Genomic DNA, 27,673 nt, shown 5'->3' with positions numbered 1-27,673 from the left:
TCACCTCAGTGTACAGTGACTTGATAGGAAATTATTTTTCCACCTACCTCTATCGAAAGTATAATTTTCCGGACCTCATTGTAGGGAGCAAGGTCGTACTTTTCCTCCCTAAGGAGTAAAAGTGACGTCATGGTATGTCATTGATGAAATAACTTATTGACGCCAATGTTCTATTATCTATTACGTGAGTATCTATAGGCGCATTTTAACGTTCATTTATAGAACACCCTGTATTTTGTAGAATGGAAAAAACAGTAAATTGTTATTTTGATTTAACAATGTTTACATTAATAATTTGACAGTTCTACTCTACCTACCTGTTAGTTTTAGTTCTCTAATAAATTTTGTTAGTTACATAAATAAATTATTTAAAAATGAAAAAATGACTGACTTGTTATTTAAGGAAGGTGGAAAATCATATGTATAACATGGGAGTAAAGTGCCTTTTCCTCCCTTGTTATACAAATAGCTATTATGCGGATGTTTCTTAGCTCTAAAATTTTCCATATAGGCAGCATGATATAAGCTGTCAAAGACACGTTTGAAATCAACAAAAACTATGCATAGCTGAGAGATAATTAAAAGTCACGTAGATTTGAAACTGGTACCAAATTCAACGAAACCTAAATTTCGAAAAACCGTTTACCGTCTCGTTCCAGGAAGAGAAGAATGTGAGTCAAATAAAACGAATCTCATAGTAGCAGATCAATGCTGGTATACAGGCTTACAGACGGTTGTGAAACCGATGTAGGAGGTGGAGTATACGGAGAGAAATCAAGGCTGTCTTACTGAAAACCAGCTCTATCACTCTACTATCTTCCAAGCGAAAGTTTATTCTCTCAAGATATGCCTGTAGGAACTAATAAAGAGGAACTGTGGGGACAAATCTATTAAAATTATTTCTCATGGCCAAGCGGCATTAAAGACAAGGGAATCGAATCCATAGACATAATAAGAATATACTAGGTGAGGTATGGGCCGCTCTGTGCATAGAGGTGTAACGCCACTATCAAGGACGTCATTGGCCAATATTCAGTTTCAGTGGTCCAGCCATCTTTTTCTGTCACATGCGCGGGATCGCTCGGTAAAGAGAGATATATAGACCACCGATCGACTACCCGTGCGTTACACTATTTTGCTTAGTATGACTTGTCTATTCTTATATGTCTATGATCGAATCAGATCGACTCAAGTTGATTTGGATATGTCTTCAGAATCTGATTCGGATTGGAAAAAGTAACAAATAACCTCTTGTCTTAGAGAGACATAACTTGTGACATACTGTACTGTATTTTTTAATCTCTACATTAATTTTTAGTGCTTAATCTTTAGACTTTAGTATACTGTACTGTTTAGGCATTTTTTTCAACAGCGTTCAACAGAAACACTGCTTTTTTTAGGTATGATTGCATTTCTAAAACCAAACTGCATATCTTCAAGTTTTTCTTCGAATAAAGAACAATTAATGTAATCATAAAAAGTAATGTATTTATTTATCTAAGTATAACTTTAAAATAACATACAAAATATCAGCAACATTAAATAAAATCACAATAACTAATATACATCTAATAAAAAGTTAATGATTAATATTTAGTAATTTTTTCACCGCGTTTGGGGTGTATTAAATCAAACCATCGAAGAGTCTTCATTGGAGAAAGTTCATCATTTAATTCATCATTCTCCATAGTTTCAGCACAGCTATTTTGAAGTTCTTCAAGACCATCTGAAAACAGGTAATGTATTATAAAAACAGGTAATGTAATATAATTTCTGCGTAGGTATTTACAGTTTTTTTTACATGTAAAACTGAATGTATCTTGGGAGGGACAACGCTTGGAACATAATGATAGGCCCAAATATCTTGGAGTGATACTAGACCGGTCACTAACATATAAATTCCACTGTCAGACTGCAAGACAAAAGGTTTCTATGAGAAACAACCTTCTTCGGAAACTTGTAGGGAGCAAGCGGGGTGCAAACCCCCAGATCTTAAAGTCAACAGCTGAGGCCTTGTTTCTCAACAAGGGAATATGCTTGTCCCGTCTACCGTAAGTCACCACGGCGTTAAATGAAACATGTAGAATAACTACCGGTTGTATGAAGCCTACCGCTCTAGCCCTACTGTACCAGGCAGCTGGATTCGGCGCCTCACAATATGTGGAGAACTTCAGACAAACTTTCGGTGAAAGGCACCAATTATACGTGTTTGACGAACCGGCAGGAACCAGCCGACTTAGATCAAGGAAAAGGTTTATGAGAAATGTCAGCGTCGAACCACCCGAACTGTTCCCCGTACATCCAGAACGTCCTAATGGAGTGCATCTGGACTGGAGAACCTGTCACCGAATGGCACCGGTGTTGCCGCTGTAAAACAGAACCTCATTAAATGGGGCATCAAGACAGATAACGACGCACTTTGTGAATGTGGGGAAATAGGTACAGAACGTGGAGCACCTGAGCGCAGTATATAGAGGTTACACAGTAAAATCACTCCTCTGTCGGCGCTTTGATCTCAAGAAGTAATACCGCCAGAACGCAATTGGTAATTCACCAGTGGTGGATGCGGGTTTTCCCTGTTAAAATCCGTACGTTTCTATGAGACTTGCAATGCGAGAGTGGGGCAAAAGCGACTGCCAACATTGCGCGGTCGCCATGCGCGACTACAGACTTTACTTCCAATTTTTCGGAGAGTGGTTCTACTGTCCCTCTTTATACTGTGACCTGAGAGTATGCAGCCTTTGCCCGTCACAGTGCACCCTCGATGATTTATGGCTTGCAAATACAAAGGATGTAGACGTAGCCCGATACTTGGCAGAAAAACTGTAATCGGATCCAGACCCGAAAAGTAAAGTAAGTGCGTATTTACAATTTACACAAAAATGCAATGTTGGTCAAAAAACGTGACACTTGTTAAGACTTTTTCATCTAGAATGGGAAATTCACAGAACAATTTCATAGGAAAAATTTAATATTTGTTTAGTAAAACTAAAAAACCGCTTTAGAAGGTATTTACTGACTTCCCTTTTGTTTTATTATTTATACAGTAACACTTGTTTTCAGAAAATCTATAAAGCCTCCAAGCTGAAGTAAATAATGAAATTAAGGGCTGGTATTTCCAACCGCACTTAAGCCAAAGCTTACCTTAAGCCTCAGCTTAAGTTTAGATGCCTGTATTTCCACTTCAATTTGAGGCTTAAGCGTAGGCTTAAACCAAATAATTTTAAACTCGCGCGAGAGTTGGTTTAAGCCTTTGCTTAAAAATTGTTTTCTGTTTTTTGACGTTATTTCTATAGATTAATAATTAGAGTTATTTTGAAAACCAACTTTTACGTAATAACGTTATTATTGGATTATTAACGATTATTAAAATTCTTACTGATTTTGGAAGGTGAAGGCACCTGAAAATTATTTATTTCTACAATGCTTGGTATATTTATTTTACAAAAGTAAACTTACATTCCAATTTGACATTTTAAGGAATATATCCAATAAACAAAATTACAAAGACGGATCTATTGCTTATGCAAAATAACAATAAAAATATAACCAGAGAAAATATAGACAATAAACTAACAACACATGTACAGTTACGATCATTGAATAGTTACTTACGTATCTAGGAGCCAATGTTTTAAATTTTTACCTCGTTTAAACCCACCTTTTAAGTCAAAGTGACGTTAAAGGCTGTATGACACTATGCATTTTCTTGTATCATTTCTAATATCGGTTCTGATATCGTTTCTTGTATACATTTTCTTGTATCATTTCTTGTACGTACATTTGTGCCCTGTATGACACTATGCAAGTTCTTGTATCGAAAATTGTATGAAATTCGGCACGTGATTGGTCGAAATTTTGTTTGTCACCCTGTGTCACGTTATGGTAGTACTGCATCTACAGACACAGCTGATTTTAAATATTTTGTAAAATTTATAAACTTTTATATAATTAACATTTTAATGTTAACCAGAATTTTACGTTGACTGAGGTTGATTATTTGTGTTTTTATTTTGTTTTGATATTTGTGCTAAAATATTTGCATTAGAATTATCTTCAGTTTGATCCAAATTAGGAACTATTGTATTTTCGTCTATTAAAAAATTATGCACCATGAAACCTAAATTTATAGTTTGAACTTTACTAGGAGCTAAATATATGGTTATTAGTAGAACAGTAGTCCATACCAAACGGTATATTAAGTATCAATAAAAGATTTATAAATAATACCTACAAAAACACAAATAAATTCATCAATACATTATCCCATTTTCATTTCAGCCGCCATTATGAGTAAGTAATTATGACATTTTAGATGTTTTACCAGCAGGTTTTACGTTTTTGCTCTTTGCGCAGAAATTGGCGCAGTTCTTGTACAATAATCTGTGCCTGACACAAATTCTTGTATCGTTTCTGATATCGTTTCTTGTATCTGTGTATGACACTATGCATTTTTTTGACATATGAGAAACGATATTAGAAATGATACAAGAAAATGTATAGTGTCATACAGCCTTAACAGTGGTGTATCTACAATAGTTTGATTAAAATTAAAAAATCAAAATAATATAAATATAAAGATAAAATAAAAATTCCATTTTTATTCAGTTGCAATGTGAAGGCAAAACAATCTTATTTTTCACTCAGAATACGGAGCGCAATCCAGCACTCTGAATCGACGATTTTCGACTCTTTTTGGAGTCATCATCGGAGAGGCGTAGGCTTGCTGCTCTCTGCCCGAAGTGACAAAACCACGAAAGCTTATCCCCGCATTGCAACTGACGTTAATGGAGTACTGGCCACTGAAAGGCAAAGTTTTCAACCTAATATAAACATTAATAATATTGAAAAATATTAAAAATATTTCTAAAAGATTTTTAATTGAAAACTTGTTGGTCCATTTACCTGGTAACACCTCCATGGATTCTAAAAATTGCAAGCCAGGTGGATGCTGAAGCGAAGAAGACAAGAGGGAATTAAAAAAACTTACAATTCACGACACCGTCTGTTCAGCTGGTAAATTCCAACGGAAAATGGACCTAGTTACTCAGAGGAGTAAAGACCAATATAAAAATAAAATAAAAATTCCATTTTTATTCAGTTGTAATGCGAAGGCAAAACTGTCTTATTTTTCACTTAGAACAGGGAGCGCAAACCAGCACTTTGAATCGACGATTTTCGCCTAATATAAATATATTTCACAAAATTTAACAAAATGGATAGTACTTATAGAACTCTCCGTTCTGCTGTACGGCATGGAAGCTTGAACACTGAAAAAGATAAACATCAAAAACATTGAGTCATTCAAGATGTGGTGTTACAGGAGAATGTGGAAAATACCATGGACAGAAAGAGTAACAAATCAAGATGTTTTGCTGAAGATGGGGAAGGAATGCGAAGTCATAAAAACCATACAAACGAAAAAACTGGAGTATCTAGGCCACATAATGAGAGGAGAAAAGTACTCTGTTAAGACTCACAATCCAAGGAAAAATCTCGGGAAAGAGAAATGTGGGACGTAGGAGGATTTCCTGGTAGCGAAATTTAAGGGAGTGGTATGGGTGCAGTTCAATACAGTTTTCAGAGCTGCAGCCAACAAAGTTAAGATTGCTGTGATGGTAGCCAACCTCCGATAGGAGACGGTACTGCAAGAAGAAGACTTATAGAAATAAGTTTTTTTGAATAAAATGGATTATGGCCTTAATAGGTATCGAAAATGGGGAACTATGGTTTTAAAATATCCATTTTATTTTAAATCTATTTTATATTAAATAATGATAAAAAATGTTACAATAATAAACAATACATTTTGTGTAATTTTTCTACGTGCAGTGCAAATACTGCTCGGAAACGTCTCTTCGTTAGCTTTTCGAGCTCTGGCAAAAAGGAGATTCTCTCAAATAATCTACTAATAACTCATCCTGTTGATCTGTGGAGATCTTCTGTCCTCTTGAACCGCCCAACCTTGCTATAGAGTGATAATTATCCCATCTTTCTTTGATTTTCCATATGCACATATGGCTCACGTACAAATCTGCAGCAACTTTTCTTAGTGAACAACATTCTTCGAGTTTGGCAATTGCTCTTGCTCTTTGCATATCACTAGCCAAACTTTTGACAATCATTGACTTTTTGAAATTTTTTAACTTTTTATTTATCAAATTTATCAAATTTGATAATTTATCAAATCCGTACGACACTGCAATTGTAGAGTATTACAATATAAAAATTAAGGTGTAAGCTATTCAGTGATCGTAACTGTACCATGTACACAAAGTTAAGTGAAGTAAATGACATTGATACAGATGACAAGTTAAAACTAAATGTCAACAGTAGTGGTTTTTACCTCAGAACAGTTAGTTCTGGCATTTTGACGTATTCAGAGGTACCAAACCAATTAACTGTACAGTTGAGCATCAGTTTAGTTGGAAATGACGGATATACGGCACCCGGCTTAAGCTTCTCCTTAACTTTTGACACAGGCTTAGCTAAGCAAAAGCTTAAGTAGCTGTTGAAATACCAGCCCTAAATCGTTAAAGAGAAATAAATCCCCAGGCATTGACATAATATTAGGAAAAATCCTGCAGTCACTAGGTGACAAAGGATTACCTATTATCCATTCTATCTGTGCCGTTGTTTGGAATTCGGCCATCTGATTGGTGTACCTCAATTTATATTCCACTACACAAAAACGAGCAACTACCAGAGGTCACAGAACATTGTCACTAATAAAGCATGCTAGACTAATAGCCACTTTACACCATGCAAGTAATTGCGAAATTTATTGCACAATTTCTTGCAGCAATAGAAATTGCATCGTGTCATACGCGAATTGCACAGAAAAGCTGCAACTTCTTGCAGCAATTTCTTGCTGCCAGTAGTTGCAGCTAAATAGAACATGTCCTATTTTTCATGCAATTTTTTCTGCAATTTGGTTATATTTTTAGTAACTTTTAAGGCTACACTGTTTGTTTTGACATTCTGTCATTGTAAATTTCAAACTAAACAATTTTTGACAAAACTAGAGGAACTTTTTACCAATTTCACGCTTCACAGATAACATTATTCTGGTGGATAACTTTAATTATGCAACATAGGGATTAAAGAAACTATTTTCTATTTCTTTTGTATTTAACAACTTGTTTCCTTTTGTAAATGAATAATGTCGTATTATAGGTATACTTGCATTAGGTATTAATTGATTTTGTTATACATAATACATATTATAATTTTCTCAAATTATAATCTAACATTTTTAATTTAATATATCTGATAACTCTACTCAAAAAATTACATTTTTATATTATAAAAACAACATAACCTAAAATTTATGGTATGTCAAAGTTTCTGTCCATTTCATGTCAGTTTATGCAATTACTTGCACCATGTAATCACTTTATTGCAGAAAGCTAGTTGCAACTTATTGCAGAAGTTCTTGCTGCAAGAACTTGTGCAATAAATTTCGCAATTACTTGCATCGTGTAAAGTGGCTATAAGAGCCGCTATATGTGAAATTTCTTAATCATTTTAGGCACGATGGGACCCTATAACTTAAATAGTAGAACCTAAAAGAAAACGTTTGAACACTGTGCCGTCACTTTTCAGTGGCACATGCAGTCGACTTTCCACTTATGGACGGGATAAATAAATTAAAAGTTACCCTCCCTTACTAACAGAATTAAATTTTTTTTATTTTTTTAAGTTCTATGTGATTAACACATAGGATTCAGCGTAATTTTAACCCACCACCCCCTTCCCCCTTCCCCACCATCAAAAACTTTATTTTTCGTTTTTATTTTTTTTTTGGTGGGATGCAATCAATTTTAAAATTTCAAAAAATGCACACGCATAACTGAGGATTTTATAAAACATGCCTATTTTTTATAGACCCATAGGTAGAGTGTACATAACCTCAAAAAATTAAAAGAATTTTTTTTTAAAAAGCGTATAACTTTTTTTTTAGGAATAGCTGCAGGACTAATTTTTTCTTAATCTTGTGTGTTTTATCAAACACTATATTTTTAATTTTTTTCAAATTTTTCCGTAAGGCTCCCCACTTTCAAAAATCCGAAAAACTTTTTTGGGGGTTTTTGGGTGATTTTCCCTATTTTACAGACTTCATAATATATCAAATCAATTTTGTTTTTATAGGTTATATGTAACTTGAAGTAACTGAGTCCTTTAGAATATTTAAAAATCAGAAAAACACGTTCAAACCACCCAAAAACCCCCTTAAAAAACATTTTTGGATTTTTGAAGGTGACCAGCGTTACAGAAAAATCTGAAAAAAATTAGAAATATAGTGTTTGATAAAATACACAAGACTAAGAAAAAATTATATCTGCAGCTATCCCCAAAAAAAAGTTATATACTTTTTTCCAAAAAAAAAATTTTTTTAAAATTTTTTAAGGTAATGTACACTCAACCTACAGGTCTATAAAAAATAGACGTGTTTTATAAAAGCCTTAACTATGCGTGTGAATTTTTTGAAATTTTAAAATTGATTGCATCCCACCAAAAAAAAAAAAAATAAAATCGAAAAATAAAGTTTTTGGCGGTGGGCGCAGGGAGAAGGGGGTGGTGGGTTAAAATTACGATGAATCTTATGTCTTAATCACATAGAACTTAAAAAAATGAAAAAAATTAAATTCTGGTAATGAGGGAGCGTATTTTTTAATTTATGTATCCCGTCCATAAGTGGACAGTTTGATGCGCCACTGTAGACGCATGTGCCACTGAAAAGTGACAACACAGTGCTCAAACGTTTTCTTTTAGGTTCTACTATTTAAGTTATAGGGTCCCGTCGTGCCTAAAATGATTAAGAAATTTCACCTATAGCCGCTCTTAGTCTATGCCAGAAAATATTGTTATATGTCACCAAAACAGATTAAAAGGTTTACCTACATCAGTGTTTCCCAAACTTATCTAAAGCGCGACCCCTTTTTGTTAAAAAAATTGTTCACGACCCCCTACTCATCACCCAAACCAAAATAGCGACAAAAATAGCGTGCCTAATTTACAACTGATGGTTTCTCAAATTTTATTTTACTTTACTGTTTAAATTCAAACTAAATACATTTAAAAAATTCAACAATTATTTTAATAATTGCGATCTGTCCCACTAGTACACTAGTAGTACTTCTGCCAGACTAGCATTTACAATAAAAATAAATAATAAAAAGTCGACTGCACATTGTACACCGCGACATCTTTGTGTCTACATCGCAATACTTTTCCACGATATTCGCGAAGGCTCTACTCCTTACTTCGCAGTAATAAAAAGAAAAACAGACTTTACAGTGATGAATATCTAAAATATGGTTTTACCATTATTTTCAATAAACCACAATGTGTTATTTGTGGAGAAGTATTGTCAAACGAAAGCATGAAGCCATCAAAGTTACTTCGACATTTAAATAGCAAACATCCAGATAAAAAAGACAAACCCGTAGAATTCTTTGAAAGAAAGCTGAACGTCCTTCACAAACAGCAAGATACTTTTCAACTGGCAACCACTACTAACGAAAAAGCATTATTAGCAAGTTATAAAGTTGCTTATCGCGTTGCCAAAACTAGTAATCCGCACACAATTGCTGAAAATCTGATTTTGCCAGCAGCTATTGAAATGGTACATATAATGATTGGTGAAAAAGAGTCTGCAAAGTTAAAAACAATACCTCTGTCAAATAATACTATCCAAAGAAGAATTAGTGATATGGCAGAAGATATTCAAGCGCAAGTTGTGGAAAATCTTAATCAATGCACGTACTTCTCTCTTCAAATGGACGAATCCACGGATATATCTAACTGAGCCCAATTTATTACGTTTGTAAGATATGATACAAATAATGGCATTCAAGAAGATATTTTATTTTGTTCCCCATTGGAGACCAATACCACTGGAAAATGTTTATTCGACAGTTTTGTGAAACGCACAAGTAAATATGTTATTGACTGGGGAAAATGTATTGCTATATGCACAGATGGCGCTAAAGCTATGACAGGACATCAATCTGGTCTTGTCGTCAGATTACAAGAAATAATGCCTAATGCCACATGGAGACATTGTTTTTTACATCGAGAAGCTCTGGCGTCAAAAGCTTTACCTCCTGAAATGGACTGTGTTATGAAATCCATCATTAAAGTTGTAAATTCCATTAAAGGAAAAGCTTTACAGACCCGTATTTTTCGAAAAATCTGCGAAGACATGGGTGCTATATTTCAAAATCTTCTTTATCACACCGAAGTAAGGTGGCTTTCAAGGGGCAACGTCTTAAAAAGAGTATTTGACTTAAGAGCAGAGCTTTTAATGTATTTGAAAGATGAGAAGTCCCCATATGAAAATCAATTTTCCGATCCTATTTGGCTTTTGAAACTAGGTTTCCTTGCTGATATATTCGAACAATTAAATATTTTGAACAGTAATTTGCAAGGTCGCGACATTAATATAATTATAGCCACAGATAAAATTAAGGGGTTTATAAGAAAAATCGATTTATGGTCAACTTCACTTGGCAAAAAGCAGCTCGATTCATTCCAGTGCGTTCAGGAAATTATAGAAAATGTATGTTACAGTGCTACAAATTTTGAACAAGTTTATGCAGGCATGCAAGTTACTTTGCTTAATTTAAAACAACAGCTCTGTGATTATTTCCCCGAAGAAATTCAAAACAGTTACGACAGTTGCAGATGGATACTGAATCCGTTTTTAGCCGATTCCTTTCAACATGCTGAAATACCAATAAACATGAAAGAACAACTTATTGAAATATCAAGTGATGGAATGTTGAAGCTCCAATTTTTTTCCCAGAACCCGGACGAATTTTGGACCAAAAAGATGCAGGAATACCCTCAGTTGGCGAATGAAGCTGTAAAATGTTTGGTTCCATTTGTAACATCATATTTATGTGAGTTAAGTTTCTCGTCTATGACTGCCATTAAAACAAAAGTGAGAAATCGTCTCGTACTTGAAAACGATATAATTGTGTGTGTCTCAAATACACAGCCTAGATTTGAAAGACTAGTTTCAAAAAAACAGGCGCATGGGTCTCAGTAACATTGTAATATTTGACTTTATTTTTTTCTTTTACTTTTAAGGACTTTTAATATTTAGTTTTATGTTTCGTTTGATAATTAATTGTTAATTTTTATTTACGGCTTTATTAAAATAAAAATACATGATTTAACAAAGTAGTGTTTTTGTCTTATTTTGGAAATTTCCGGCGACCCCCCTAGTACCTCATTGCGACCCCCCAGGGGGTCGCGACCCACACTTTGGGAAACACTGACCTACATTATAAAATATCGGAAAAAAGCGAGGTTTGCAAAGGGAAAAGGAACACGTGAGCAAATTTTGACACCGAGACAACTCATTCAAAAGTCGAACGAATTTCAAGTAGCCGAAGAATAGAGAGACGTAGAATATCGTAGATGCACAACCTGAGAGAATGGTATGGATATACATCAAATGACATTTTCAGAGCAGCCGTCTCAAAGTCCGACCAGCTATGAGAATTGCCCTACTTCCGTCGTGGAGATGGCACTTGAAGATGATCATATGCTTTGTTGACTACTAAAAGGCATTCGGTTGTGTAAGTTGGATGGGCAGTGCCTATCTCGGCTCAAGCAACAGGTAGGTCTTTTAAAAATGTCCCAAGTCGGCGCAAAGATTAAAACTGCCCGATATAAAATATGCCAGCTCGGCTCATTGCACATTAATTATTACTATCAAATAATTTTACTTCACAATGGAAAAATACATTTATAGAATAACTTTATTAAATATAATGTATAAGTCACTCATTATTAGTTAAGGTTTATTTTTTGTTTCAACTGTTAAAAACTTAAATAAATAAATAAATAAATACTTTATTTTCTTTTAGACAGACAGAGTCTGTATAGAATTAGTCAAAAGTAATACATTAAGTAAATATAACAAACAAATAAACAATTTCACTACACAAACTAACAATGAAAATACATTTAAAATTGAAGAAATTCTTCAACGGAATAAAAAGTGTGTGTCATCAGAAATTACTTTAAATTTAGCTTAAAGCTTGTCAGGCTCCTACACAATTTTATATGCGCTGGTAATCTATTATAGAGTCTTTGTCCCATTATACCCGGGGACCTGCAATATATATTACCCCTACACATTGGGGCACGCAAGATATCTACTTTATATCTTTATACTTAGAAGAAAAATTTAAACAAGATTGCGTTACAATCGGCAAACTATTTTTATTTTAAAATGGTTAAAAAGCTGAACATTTACCATAATACAGAGACGATAAATTAGGTATAATTAAAAAAAAAAGAATGTGTGTGTACTTTGTACGCACGTAAGAAGTTATACTTCTATTATATGATTTCTTAAAAATAAATATACTTTAAACAGTTTGTTTTAATTTTTTTTTAAACACCAAACTAATTTTGTGCTTACCGCTTTCAAAAAAATAAAAAAAAGTATAGGATTGCTCCGGATTTGAACTCAAGACCTCTCGATCTCTGGCCGAATGCTAAAACAAATACGCTACGAGGACTGTGTCTGTATTCGTTCGGACGTACCTCATCTCACTCATCTTACTCCCGAGGAAGACAAATCCAAAGACACAAAAATTATAATAAATATATTTACTAAAAACACTAATATATTCTTTTCACACCTTTTCTTGCACTGATATATTTATATACTTCGTCTAATTTACTAACCGTTGCACGTCATCCACGTCATAGCCTGTGACGTGGCATGATACCAACACGAAATATTTGGCGGTAGGTGTGATCTTTTTTAGAATCATTTTGCCGAGTACACTGGAATTACAGCCACTAGACATATTTTATTATATACGCGTAGAAATAATACTTGAAGATTTCTATTAATGTTAACCTAAAGAAATACACAATAATATGTTTCATTTAATTTGTATAAATGGATTATAAAGCGTTTTTATGAAGCACATTTTTCGGAACACACTGTAACTGTAATCGAACGAAGGTGACATTTTAGAATAAATTGATAACATTTATTTGACAGTTGCGGTGATAACACTTCATATTTGTTTATATTCTTTACTATAAGTATCTATTCTATTATATTTAATGTTTTTATTATTTACTTTGGTAACTATGTCAACTTAGATCTGTGGCGTAGATAATGACGTGCAACGGTAAGTAAATTAGACGGACTGTACATAACTTGAAATATTTAGCAACTAAACGCCATACTGTCTGTGTGCGCATGCGCGCAGTATTATGAAATTTTACTCTCAATCGCGCCTAAAGAAGTATAACTTCAAAAAAACGTAATTGCTTGTGACTACATAGCAGTGGCGTAGCAGATACCTAAACAGTCAATGTGTCTCAAGCATCTAACCATTTATTTATCCTATGTATCAGTAGCGAAATCGATTCCACGGCCAACATTTCCAACCAAGAGAAACTGTTTCTTAAATTCGCAAAGAACCCAAAGTTTCTGTACAATATTGAAGGAATGGGTATTGAGGGTAGCATGATTTTCTATGTTAATAAGAAATTTTCTCCAAGATCTATAATTCCAAGATAAAGTTATTGTTATACCTACTAATGGGGGACTAATCTTCAAGCCGACCTGGGGAGTTTTTAAAATGTACCTGAGGTATCATAAAGGACTAAAGGATTATAGTGAGCCGAGATTGGAATATCCTAGTTGGATAAATCTTCGGTTAAAAGAGAAAGTTATAGAAAAGTAAATTGAGTAATAAATATATAAACTTACCCCATATAAAAATCGTTACCCAATTATTTTCTAACACTTCTTTAACAGTTCCTACTATTTCAGACGATATACCTGGTGTTAGTTCATCCGTTAATTTAAATACCTTAAAAAAGATTAAATTAATACCAAAATGTTTTGGTGCCCTTTTTTCAAATCCACTTTTCGAGGAAAGTTTCATTCAAAAGACGGACAAACAAGTATTTACAGAATATATTTTTCCATGAATAAAAGTAATATACAGACTGTTTACATTTAAATTAGATATATACCCTATAAATGGCAACACTATGCAGGAGACACAAAATAGAGATGGCTAATTCGTTTAGTTTTTGAATATTCTTGGACAATCGTTACTTGCATAATCTCCTAAATTATTCATTAATTTAGTTAATAGGATTGTTTTTCACTAACTGTGTCTTCAGTGATTACAATAATTTATATACTATGCAATAAAAACTAATAATCGAAAAAGAGAAAAATTTATTTTAATAACATACTGTTACTATCGGAACGAGAAGATATGTAGATTTTGAACATCTTTAACAATTATTAAAATACAATATATTATACATACAGTAATGGTGCCGATTTTATCGCTCCCTTCAGTATCTTATATCTAATCAAAAACTAAACAGTCTGTGTTACAGTTCGTCCACATAAGGGCGGTTTCCCAACGTCGACATCGCGGTTTACCTGAAAAACCCAACCGCCGCGGTTGAAGTTGCCAATGACCAAATGGAATCGTACACATGCAACCGCTCCGTCATCAAACCGCGGCAGTTGTAAGTTTTACTAGGGGAGGAATGGGACCGCCAGTCAACCGTTCTCATATGTACGATACAAACGTCGGCTAATCGCAGCGTCAACGGCTGGCAAACCGCCCTCATATGGACAACTGCTTAAGGAGTTCAATATCAATTTAATAACACTTTTTTAATGTTTAGTTTTAGTTTTGAATTTATTGCGTCGAAAGTCCTCCCATTAATGGCAGCTGCTAACCTCACTATCAGCTGCTATCCTCTCTAGAACAGTGTGTATCGAGAACGGGCTGGAAAAAGATCTTACCGGGCTGTAATAATGAATATGAAGAGCTTTATACAGTGTGGGCCAAAGAAAACAGTCCACCTCGATATTTGGCAGTATTTATTAGATTTTAAGGAAATGAAGAAACAGGTCGATTTTTGATCTAAGGGGACACATTTTTACGGTACATACATCTGTCATTTGTCAACCCCTTCCACTTCCCCCACCACTTATTTTTAAATAGGGAATAGGGGTCGTGGGCTAGTTCATTTGAAAGAATATTCAATTCTCTATTCAGTAATATTAACATTGACATAATTCAATTGGATACAGTAATTGAGTCAATACTCGCAATCTTTAGTTTGTATTTTTATTAGTTGTTATATAATCTACACTGCGCGTCATAGAAAACGGCCACCCAAAAAAATGGGTCATTTTTGATGTCGCGTATCTCCTTAACCTGTTGTCCGATTTAAGTGATTTTTTGAAGATGTTATAGCCTTATTCTTTGTCAATATCCCTGTAATAACATTTTTGCCAAACATGTAAATTTTCATTGTATACCGGGTGTACGAATCAAACTGTGTTTTTTTCTCAAAGTTCGCAACACCCTGTGGAATATTCTGGCATTTATAAAATACTGAAATTAAATCCCAACTATAGCCTCAGGTTTTCTGAACATTCTGTTTTTTGATTCATTCTCTTATGTTGGATAATGCAAAAGTTATGTACTTTAACAACTAGTCATGTTCTTCATCAGTATAGGTTGTTTGTAAATAAGTGCGACAAACTTTAAGGGGCAACTCTGCATGAAAAAAATAATGACCGTTTGCTTTATAAACTTATGTCCGTAAATGCTTCGTTTACGAGATACGGGACGTTGAATTTTTTTTACAAACTGACGATTTATTTTATTGCCCTAAAACCGGTTGAGATATGCAAATTAAATTTGATAGGTTCTAAGAGATAGTTATTGCGAATTTTTTGACTTGCAATCAAGAATTTTATATTCACTATTGGCGTGCATACGGGTAATATGACCGATCATATTACCCGTATGCACGCCAATGGCGAATATAAAATTCTTAATTGTATGTCAAAAAATGTGCAATAACTACGTCTTAAAACCCACCAAATTTCATTTGTATATCTCAACCGGTTTTAAAGCAATAAATAAATCGTCAGTTTGTAAGAAAAAATTCAACATCCCGTATCTCGCAAACGAAGCATTTGCGGACATACGATTATAAAGCAAACTGTCATCATTTTTTAATGCAGAATTGCCCCTTAAAGTTTGTCACCCTTGTTTAGAAAGACCCTGTACTGAAAAAGAACATGGCTAATTGTTAAAGTACCTAACTTTTGTATTATCCAACATAAGCGAATGAATCAAAAAACAGAATGTTGAGAAAACCTGAGGCTATAGTTGGGTTTTAATTTCAATATTTTATAAATGCTAGGATATTCCACAGGGTGTTGCGAACTTTGAGAAAAAAACACAGTTTGATTCGTACACCCGGTATACAATGAAAATTTACCTATTTGGCAAAAATGTTATTACAGGGATATTGACAAAGAATAAGGCTATAACATATTCAAAAAATCACTTAAATCGGACAACAGGTTTAGGAGATACGCAACCTCAAAAATTATCCATTTTTTAGGGTGCCCGTTTTCTATGACGCGCAGTTTATAAATAAGAGACATAATTGTCTCTTGGCGCGGTAAAGTTCTCGTTGGAACTTTACCGCACTGAACAGATGGGACGTGAATTATAAATTGTAAAATTCCCTCATCTCGTTATGGCTTGCAAATTTTAGAAGCCTCGGAGGTGTAACCAGAGAAGGTTCCCATGTTTTCAATCTGGTGGGATGTAGAGTAGTATTTTTAATATTATTTTATGAGCTATTAGATTGAAAACTTAGTCTTTTGCTAGCAGTTGCCGCTAGGGCATCTATGCCATTTCGTTCGTTGCAATTCGGGACTGCACGCTGGGGTTTGCCCTGGTTGGGTCAGAGAGAGCAGCATATGTGCCTCCTGATGAGAGACTAATAAATTTCGAAACCAGTAGAGGTGCTTGCTGCACTCTCTGATTGAACTAGAATATAATGCGGCTGTAGTTTCGTGTTGCAACGAAATTGAAAATGGTTATCCATTTTTGATCGACATAATTATTTATTTTAAATGGGAAATAAGCCACAATTTTACCAAAAAAATGAATTTATTAACGTTTCGACGCCCAAGTCGGGTGTCGTTGTCAAAATACAAAATAATACTAAGACTTGGGCGTCGAAACGTTAAGAAATTCATTTTTTTGGTAAAATTGTGGCTTATTTCTCATTTAAAATAGTTCATTATAAAAATGCCACAAGGACAATAATTATTTATACAAGGTGTCCAAGAAAAATAATTTTGAATTAAATTAATTGGCATAAAAAGAAGAATATATGTAATTTATTTAATTCAAAATAAATTCTACTGCTGTCACAAAACAGAAAAAAATGTTTTTTGATACATAAACATTGTTTTTCGCTAAATTTCATTGTTCAAGCTGCCACCCATCTGCCTCATGCTAGGTTGAATATTGAATTTAAGCAACAAACAACGTTTATTTATCAAATAAACATTTTTTTCTGGTTTCTGTCAGCAGTAGAATGTATTTTGAGTTAAATAAATTACATACATTTTTCTTTTGTGTCAATTTAACTCAAAATATTTTTTCTTGAGCACCCTGTATAAATAATTATGTCAATGTTAATATTACTGAATAGAGAATTGAATAACCTTTCAAATGAGCTAGCACACGACCCCTATTTAAAAATAAGTGGTGGGGAAAGTGGAAGGGAGGGGGTTGACAAATGATAGATGTATGAACCGTAAAAATGTGTCCTCCTTAGATCAAAAATTGACCTGTTTCCTCATTTCCTTAAAATCTAATAAATACTGCCAAATATCGAGGTGGACTGTTTTCTTAGGCCCACACTGTATAATAAAACAAGTGAAGAAAAAAGAGGGACAAAATGCGCGATAGAGAGATAAAAATACTCTATTATGCTGATGACAGTGTTAGTAGCAGAGTGCAAAGCCGACATAAAAAGATTACTGCACGAATTCAACATTAACGCAAAATAAATGAATATGAAAATATCAGCCCAAAAAACAAAAAGCTTAGTAATAGCCAAATAACCAAAAGATGCAAATTGAAGTTAGACAATCAAATTATACAACAAGTAATGACTTTCAAATACCTGGGAGTTAATCTATCAGCCGACAACAATATCGAAGAAGAGGTAAAATAGATAATAATTAAAGCTAGTAGAACGGCCGGATGGCTAAATGACACAATTTGGAAAAACAAACACCTAAGAGTGGAAACAAAGGCCCAAATATATAAGTCGGTTATTAGGCCAGTTATGACTTAAACTGCCGAAACAAGATCAGGACACACGCAAAACACAAAGAAATCTGCAGACCAACGAAATGAAGATCTTAAGAAGGATTGCTGAAAAATGACTGCAGGACAGGGTAAGAAATAAGGAAATCAGACGCATAAATATGTGGGGTAGACAATATAAATACCTCGGTAAAGAACAGAAAAGAAGAGTGGAATGAACACATAAGCAGGATGTCTGAATCAAGGATAGTAAGATTAGTCAGGGATAAGTCACCGTTAGACAAAAGAAGTATAGGACGCCCAAGGAAAAGATGGAACAATTTAGCGGTAGAATAAAAGGCATCGTTTAAGAAAAACAGGCAGTACTGCCTATATAAAAGAAAAAGATGAAGAACTTTATAATGACTACTTAGAGAATGAGGGCCAGAGGTAGCTACTGACCTTATTGCAAGCGCTAAATAAAGCTGGGCAATTTAAACGGATAAAAATAGCAGAGAAAATAGATTTCAAAAAGTCGAGCACACATATATAAGCTTACTTGGTATCCCTTGTAGTCCATTCTTTCACGGTTTTTGCTCTAAATTTTAAAGAACCGCTTGGATTGACATGAAATTTGGCATACGCATAGCTTACACGTCAAAGGAAAAAAGTGATATTGTGCCGATGTGTGCTTTTGTCCTGGGAGTGAATTTCACCCCCTTTTGAGGGTGAAAAAATATAAGTCTAAAATAAGTCCGGAAATGGATAAACTGACTAATTTTAAGTACCTAAGTTTTGTTCTATAGAGCTTTTTCGCCAAGTCAACACTTTTCGAGTTATTTGCCAGTGAATATGTTCATTTTTCAACAAAATAACTTCATTTTTAGACGGTTTTTCGCAAATAACTCAAAAAGTAAGTATTTTGTCGAAAAAAACGTTCTTAGCAAAAATATAGCCTGTAAAAAAGTTTAAAAAAAAATGGTGTACGCGTTAGGTCTCTGGATCTCGTAAAACCAGAGTTATAGCCAATGAAAAATAGATTCATAATCACCAAATTTCAAATAGAATAATTCGAAGTGAAATATCCAAAAAATTAAGCACTTTTAGGGGAAAACCTAATAACTTCTTTAAAGTTTTTAAAAAAAGCTTTATTTCTGTTTTTATAAAAAGTTTATAGCATTAAATTTAAGCAAGTTACGCTCAAAATAAAGTTGGTCGCTTTTGTTTTGTCAAAAAAAAATCGGGAAGACCACCCCCTAATTAGCAACTTAAATGAAATTAATCGTTAGCGCTCCACAAATTATTTTACTTATGTTGTGTTTATATGATCTGTAAGTTTCATCGATTCAAAGTGCTTATTTTGGAAAAAATTTGGTTTTAAAATAAAATTTTTAAAAATTTTAATTTTGAAAAATATGCTTTTTTTTCAAAATAACTTAAAAATTGTTAGAGATACCAAAAATCTGAAAAACAAAAAAAGTCAGCATTGCTTTTCTGAATATCATGTATTTTTTTGTTTTTCTGTTAGACAAAAATTGATTGAGATTTGGTGTTTCTAAATTTTCATACATTCGTGATGAGCGACTCGTTCAACCCCTTTTAACTACAGCCCTTTCAAAAATAAGGACTTTGAACCGATGAAACTTACAGATCATATAAACAATACATACACGGGTCAAGAAACTTGTGAAGTCGTAACGATTAAGTTCATTTGAGATACTAATTAGGGGGTGATTTTCCCGATTTTTTTACCAAAAAAAAGGACTAACTTTATTTTCAGCGTAACTTGTTTACTTTTGATGCTAGAAATTTTTTTTATAAAACAAAAATGAAGCTTTTTTTAAACACTTTAAATAAGTTGTAATAAGTTTTCCCCGAAATGTGCTTCATTTTTGGTTATTTAACGTTAAATTATTCCATTTGGAATTTGACGAATATGAACCTATTTTTAATTAGCTATAATTCTGCTTCTACTAGGTATAGAAACGTGATATATACACCATTTTTTTAAAATTTTTTACAGGCTATATTTTTGCTATGAATGTTTTTTCGACAACATACGTACCATTTGAGTTATTTGCAAAAAACCGTCTAAAAGTGTGATTATTTTGTTAAACGAATGAACATATTCACTGGCAAATAACTCGAAAAGTACTGACTTAGTGAAAAAACTCTATAGAACAAAAGTTACTCAAAATTAGTGTGTTTATCAATTTCCGGACTTACTTTGGACAAATATATTTTCACCCCCAAGAGGGGGTGAAAAGCACCCCCGGGGCAAAAGCACATATCGGCACAATATCACTTTTTTTCTTTGACGTGTTAGCTACGTGTATGCCAAATTTCATGTCAATCCAAGCGGTTCTTTAAAATTACAGGTTTTGCAATATTTTACCGTTAAAGAACGGACTATTGACCAGATAGCTACTAGCAGAATGGTGTCCCTATATACAGGGCCCTAAGTGATAAAAACACACAAAAGGGAACTCAATAATCTACGCCAAACAGTCCGATATAACTCGATGGTAGTACGGATAGCTGTGTTGATAGCCAACCTCCGATAGCAGAAGGAACTATGAAGAAGTTCGTAGACTGACATCACCAAATGAGTGAGCCAGGTTCATGAACTTTTGTGAGATTAATAATATAAATTTTACCTTAAATGCAACTACATCTTCAACATCCGGCAGTCCAGTTATGGCATGCCAGTTGAACAAAGATGTTGCATTTTTATACTCATAGATCTTCTGGTTATCTATGCAAATAACACTGACGTCATCTTGTTCTTTTTCTCCATTTACTTCACCGGTTTCTTCCTTGTCTTCAGTCCCGTTATCAAACCGTATGTGTGACTTTGGAGCTGCTGCACATTTCAAAGGTTTGAATGGACTAGATATGGAATTTCTTTGGGGGGAAATGGTTTCCTCGGTAGTACGATTATGCTGTCTCTTACGATGTTTACGAGTTCTCTTCCGTTTCGTTACGAATTTGCTGCTATCTTGGTTTACGGATGTATCACAAGCGCTGTTTAGAGTCGTTGAAGCACTGTCATAACTGCTATTTCTTAGACTATCCAGCAGACTACCTACAAAAAAAAATTTTTTCTCTGATTCTGGCGTTGGTTTAGAACTAGAACATTTATTAGCCACGTAATTGCATAACTTATCACTAACTCAGGTGTAATGTGTAGTGTGTGTGTTGAGTAAGTGTCTTGTTACTTTGCAAAGTCGACGTCATTGTCTTTGCAAAGAGACGCTAATTGTATCCGAACGTCTGCGATCCCTCCGGTGAGTACCGATCCCACAAGGACAGAAACTATTTTCACTTATTAATTTATAATAAATGAAAAAATTCCTGACCCTGGTGGGATTCGAACTCACTACCATTCGGAACTTTCGATCCAAAGGTTAGGCGCTCTTACCACTGAGCCACAGAGGGGGTTACCTACAAAAATTACGATATAAAGTGATGAAACAAATGGTGGTGTAGAAATTACTTAGAACAAATCTTTATTTTCTTTTTATTTAGAATCGTATTCTGAATACTATTCAAACAAGTACTAGACGAAGCCGAAATTGGCATAAAAATAAACGGTAAACACATTAACAATATCAGGCATGCAGATGACGCCGTTCTGATAGCAAAAAGAATAGCAGACTTACAAAATATACTACGACATTAAATGCTACGTTTGGTCAGTCCTTCTGTAGAAGTTGAAGCGTGAACATTAAAATTAAGTATCATGGGACGGATAGAAGCGTTTGAATTTATCGCAAAATGCATGGACACAACACACACCGAATCGAACAGTATTAAACACCATAAACAGAAAGTTATAACAACGATTAAGAAAAGAGAGATTTTGTACCTTCTTCTTTTGTATAGACATGACTCTCTCTGTTTTCTCAATGTGCCTCTAGTAAGTTGTCGTTCCATCGTTTTCGTTCCATCGTTTTCGTGGTCTTCCCACTGAGCGTTTTCCTATTGGGGAACCGTCTCTCGCTGACCTCACTACCCTATTTGTTGTCATTCGGCTTGTGTGGTCATTCCATTCTATTCTTCTCTTTCTTACCCAGTTATTAATGTTATTTACCTCCGTCGTATATCTGTACTTCTAGCTCTGTCCCATAGAGTCTTACTATCGATTTTTCGAAGGGTTATCATATCCGCTGTTTCGAGCAATCTTTTTGTCCTCTCTGTGTCGGGCCGTGTTTCTGCCGCGTATGTCATTATTGGTCTGATAACTGTTTTGTAAATTCTGCCTTTCATTTCTTTTCCGATATTTTTATTTCTCCATATTGTGTCATTCAGGCAACCTGCGGCTCTGTTTGCTCTATTCACTTGATCTTCCACTTCTGTTTCGAGCCTTCCGTAGCTAGATAGTGTGATGCCTAGGTATTTAAACTCCATCACTTGTTCTATTAGCTGACCTTCCAGCTCCAATTTACATCTTATTGGATCTACTGTAATAACCATGCATTTTGTCTTTTTTGAGGAAATTAACATGTTCAATTTTCTGGCGATTATGTTGAATTGGTGCAGCATACGTTGTAAATCATCTTCACTTTGAGAGATTAGTATTGCATCGTTCGCATAGCAGATTATTTTAAGTTGTTTTTCTCCCCTTTGGTATCCTTTTTTAGTTCTTACTTTTCTTATTATTTTGTCCATGATCAGATTGAACAATAAAGGACTCAAGGAATCCCCCTGTCTTATCCCATTGCCGGCTTCAATTGGGTCAGTTAGTTCATCTTCCACTTTTACTGTTATTGTGTTGTTCTGGTAGATGTTTTCTATCGTTTTAATTATTCCCAGAGGTACCTCTCTCGAGTATAACAAGTGGATAACGTCCTTTAATGTGACCCTGTCAAATGCTTTCTTAAGGTCCATGAAACATAAATATGCCGGTTTGTTGTATTCCAACGATTTCTATTGAACTTGCCTCATTATAAATATACCGTCAGTGCATGACCTTCCCGACCTAAAACCTTGTTGTTCTTCTGCTAATGTTATAATTTCATTCAATTTGTTTGTTATCACTTTTGTTGTTAATTTTAATGTTGTGTTTAATAAGTTAATCCCTCTGTAATTCTCCGGGTCTAATTTGTCTCCTTTTTTGAAGAGAGGTATTAGGATGCTTGATCTCCATTCTTGTGGTATTCTGTTTTTATTTTTTGTATTAGTTTTAATAGTTATTTAGTTAGATCTTGTCATCCGTACTTTAGGAGTTCGTTCGATATTCTGTCCTCTCCTGGAGATTTTCTATTTTTTAATTTTCTTAATGCTTCCTTTACCTCTCCCCCCTCAATGTTTATTTATTCGTTTGTCGTAACTTCAGGTGTTGGTGGTTCATGATCGTCGCCTTTAGCAAATAGAGATCGGAAGTAGTCTGCCCACTGCCCATGTTTCCTTCTGAATGTGTTTTGCTTTTATTAATTCGTTCATCTCCTTTCTTTGCCTTCTGATCATTCTCCATACTTCTCTTTGTGTTCCGTAGAAGTCGTGTTCCATCTGTTTTGAGAAACTCTGCCAGTGCTCCCTTCTTATTTGCCTCACTAAAGTATTCGTTTCGTTTCTGATTCGTTTGTAGTGGTTGTATGCCTGTTGTTTGTTTTGTTCTGTATTGTAAAAAGGCTTTCTTCTTTTCTTCGCATTTTATCTTAACTTCCTCTCTAAACCACGGGGCCGTGTAAAAATCGAATAAAGTGGCCAAGTCGAATATAAATAGTCCAAATTGGTATCCCATAACTATTTTGGAATCTCTACAATCGGAAAAGTGAATGAAAATGGCTTCGACATCACTTACCCTGTAGAAATGAGTTTTTGATATCGGAATTGTGCTTGACGCAAAGGCATTTTATTTTTTGTTTGATGTTATGTTTTATATCTACTAAAAATAATTTATTACTACTAATTTATAATTATTTATAGTATTTATACTTTTTTGTAGCTGCTTAATTTTTTAGTCTGTGGTGTTATTTATTTAGATAATTGTATATTTAATTAAACATGTTGTACGAGTATACATTGAACCTAACCTTATTTTATTTGGCATCTGAATATATTTTATGTTTGCTAGTCACAGTGTTGCCATACTTTTTTGTTTATTTCTTGTATTATTTCAATCAATGGTATAATGAACAAGAATAAGATTGTATAAGAACGTTTAAAATATAAAGATAGACTTGATAGCGTTGCATACGAGTATACTTGTATATTTATCAATCGTCGCTTACAATCTGAACAAATTATAGAAAAAAGACCATTTTTGGGAAAAGTTGTTTATCAGTTATTTTAGCTGGAATCAAATCTTAATATTGCATATTGTTAGTAATATCGATTAACCTTCGGAGTACGGAGATTATTTGACTTACTTAGATTACGAAGATGGGTCAAGCGTGACCCATTCTCATTTTATTTATAATGATGTTTTAAATAGTCAGTATTATTAAACAGTATCTTTAATTCAACAAAAAACAAAGGAACATAAAAATTATAATCATAAATTTTTGTATTTAAATTTTTTAAGATGGTTCACCATCCTGGTCTTTTTGGCAGTAGTTGCATTTAATTTTGACAATATGGACTTCTTCTCGTTTTGAATGGGTTTTACAAACAAATCTTTTACACATGTCACATCTTTTTGAATATTTATAGTCACTACCCCTACAAGAATAACAACGACCTCGTTTTGTTGCAGATTGCGGCACTTCGATTTGCTTTTTTACACTAACACCGGTGGTCTCTATTGCAGCGATTACAGATTTAGGGTAACCGGTGGGTTCTTCTTGTATTGCTTCCGCTCTTCGGTTTATATTGGGCGAGGTTAATTGTTTTCCAAGCTCCTCCAGAAATAGTTTTCTGCGATGTTTTATATTTACTTGCCTGTTCCATTCGGGATTTTTCGTATTCCAGATAACGAAAGCATTGTAGCACGCAATATCCAAAAAGTTGAAAAATATACGTAAGGGCCATCTTCTTGTTGCTCTTTTACATGTGTACTCTCTGATCAATTTATCTAAAATATCGACTTCACTTTTGGTTTTGTTGTAATCCAAAATAATCTTTGGTTTAAACTTTTGGTTTTCATCAGAAATTTCATGTTCATTGTGTAAGGTCGATAATAATACAACAAACTTGTTAGGCTTGGTTACATATGAAACTAAGCTAATGTTTTTAGTGAACAAAAATTTTGAAGAATATAGTGAGCGATCTGTCATTTCAAGCAATGATTTGGGTAAATTCTTCCTGTTTTTTCTGATAGTACCCAAAAGAGTTAAATTTTTGGATAATAGTTCTTCAGATAAAGCAATGTCGGTAAAAAAATTATCAGTTGTAATATTTCGACCAGACCTATACCAATGTTCTGCAAGTGTTTTGACAACTCTTGGGCCTTGGTTACGTTCAGATTGATCACCAATCTTTCCAGTATATATCTCAAAGTTACAACAATAAAAATTTTCAGCGTCACATAGGGTCCCAAGCCTTTATACCGTATTTCTTTGGTTTACTTGGTATATAAATCAGAAATGGACAACGTCCCCTAAAATTTATAAGCTGCTCGTCGATAGTACCAAAAGCAGATGGCTCGTATGATTGCCTACAATTTTGGGCAAATAGATCAGCGATTTCTCGAATAGGAGCTAATTTATCTCGTTCTCTTCTTTCTGCTCTTGTATCCAAATTATCAAAGCGAATATGCTTCAAAATACTTATAAATCTATCCCGGCTTAGAGATGCCTTATATATAGGACGCGTAAATGATTGATTTGTATTGGACCATAAATTATGCACCTTATCATAGGACTCTCTGAATCTTCCACATAATATAAGTATACCAAAAAAAGCACGCAGTTCGACTAGATCAACTTCAATCCAATCTTTCATTTTTGTCTCCTTCTTATTGTTACAGGCAGCTGTGAACTCAATAGCCCTCTTATTGGTATACTCGAGAATCATTGACATCATACTATCAGAAAAAAATAAATTGAAGGCATCCATGCATGTCTCAATATTTTGACTTTTCTTAGTTAGACCTGAGTTTTTCTGTAATAAATTACATGCCAATGTCTTACCCTTTTTTACAAACAAATAAGGAGAACTTACGATCGATCAGATTTGTAAAAAAATTATTTCATGAAATATTAAGAAATAAGTGAATTTCGGGTCACGCTTGACCCAGTCTTCGTACTCCGAAGGTTAATAATAATTAATAACAATAATTTAAATTATCTTCCATTTAAAACATTTATACATCTTCATTTATCTTTTTTATTTATCAGTTTATATTCTTTTTTATAACAATTTTAATTAAATTTGATTTAAAACCATTTATCCTCTTTTCAGTGGCGTTAGGAGGGGCCCCTTAAAGCCTTCAAGCTTAATACTTCTACTATCTTTAAATTGAGGACCAAAACAAATTTTCCTAATAAGCATCAAAATAGGGAATTTGAATTTGAATAAGGAAATAACTAAGCGGGTAACTGACGTAACTCTTACTGTTTTCGGGTGCAATTTAGCGTTTCGTTCTTACGTGGACATGTTGGTAGTTTAGATGAAAGTGAATTCCAAAAAGGCAATTTTTTGTCGGTGGTTCTTTTAGTAACTAAGCATGATCCTGTTTTAGCTAAATTAATTGATAAAAACAATAACTAAAAAAAAAACAAATTACTTGGGACCCCAAATACAAAACGAAGTTGTAAATTTGCTGGCTCAAGAAACTGAAAACAAATTGATTAATTTAAAAAAAAATTGTTTTTATTCAATAATTCTTGATACCACTCAAGATATTTCGAAACACGATCAACTTAATTTTATTTTCCGTTATGTGACTTGCGATGAAAATAATTAATCTTCTTAAGCAGAAGTTGTTGAAAGTTTTTTGGGATTTATTCGTATGTTAGACCAAATTGCAGAATGTCTTGTAAATGGAATTTTAAAATTTATACAATCAAAGCACCTTTCCGTACACAACTTGAACCTAGTGTTGAATGATGCCGTTGCTGGTGTACAGGAGTTGGTTTTTTTAGGATAAATTAAAAGATTATGTTTTTTTAGTGCAAGTATTAAAAGATAGGATGTACTATTACTATGTAGTATTATGACTTTGGATCATCGCGTTTGCCAACACTTAAAACGTTATGTGAAACCCGGTGGTCATCCAGACATGATGCTGTTATGGCTTTGCGTCGAGCTCTCCGACAAGTAATGAAATCTTTAACGAAAATTTCATTGCTATCTAAAAAACGATGAAAAATTATAAGTTAATGCATTATTAGAGCATATGAATAATTTTGAATTTGTCGTTAAGGGGATGGGTACGAACTTTCGGCTTCAATGCTATTTAAATGGGATTCATTTTTTTCAAAGTATTTTTGAAAAATTTAAACGCAGAATGAAAGATTACATTATTACCGAGAGCCGGTAGTCCCTGAAAACTTCTATATTGTTTATTTTAATAAGTTACAAGGGTGAAAAACTAAGAGAGTGTTACTTTTAATTTCAAATATCTCATTCAAAAG

General features: G+C 33.8%; 1 protein-coding gene across 1 annotated transcript in view; it reads right to left on the bottom strand.

Annotated features, from left to right (window-relative positions):
• Nucleotides 1–1,468: 1,468 nt before the first annotated feature.
• Nucleotides 1,469–27,673, bottom strand: part of LOC114337887 (uncharacterized) — a 53,470-nt gene continuing 27,265 nt past the window's right edge. Inside the window, exons 5-7 of the mRNA XM_028288451.2 lie at nucleotides 20,810–21,237; nucleotides 13,757–13,859; nucleotides 1,469–1,726 (exon numbers count right to left, since the gene is read on the bottom strand). Of these exons, the coding sequence (XP_028144252.1) occupies nucleotides 1,587–1,726; nucleotides 13,757–13,859; nucleotides 20,810–21,237 (671 nt within the window). The 3' untranslated portion in view covers nucleotides 1,469–1,586. The remainder of the gene's footprint in view (nucleotides 1,727–13,756; nucleotides 13,860–20,809; nucleotides 21,238–27,673) is intronic.

The sequence above is a fragment of the Diabrotica virgifera genome, chromosome 3 (genome assembly GCF_917563875.1).
Source record: "Diabrotica virgifera virgifera chromosome 3, PGI_DIABVI_V3a".
NCBI classification, from domain to species: Eukaryota; Metazoa; Arthropoda; class Insecta; order Coleoptera; family Chrysomelidae; genus Diabrotica; species Diabrotica virgifera.
The sequence above is the reverse complement of the archived record's forward strand: the minus strand, read 5'-3'. Positions and strand labels throughout refer to the sequence as shown.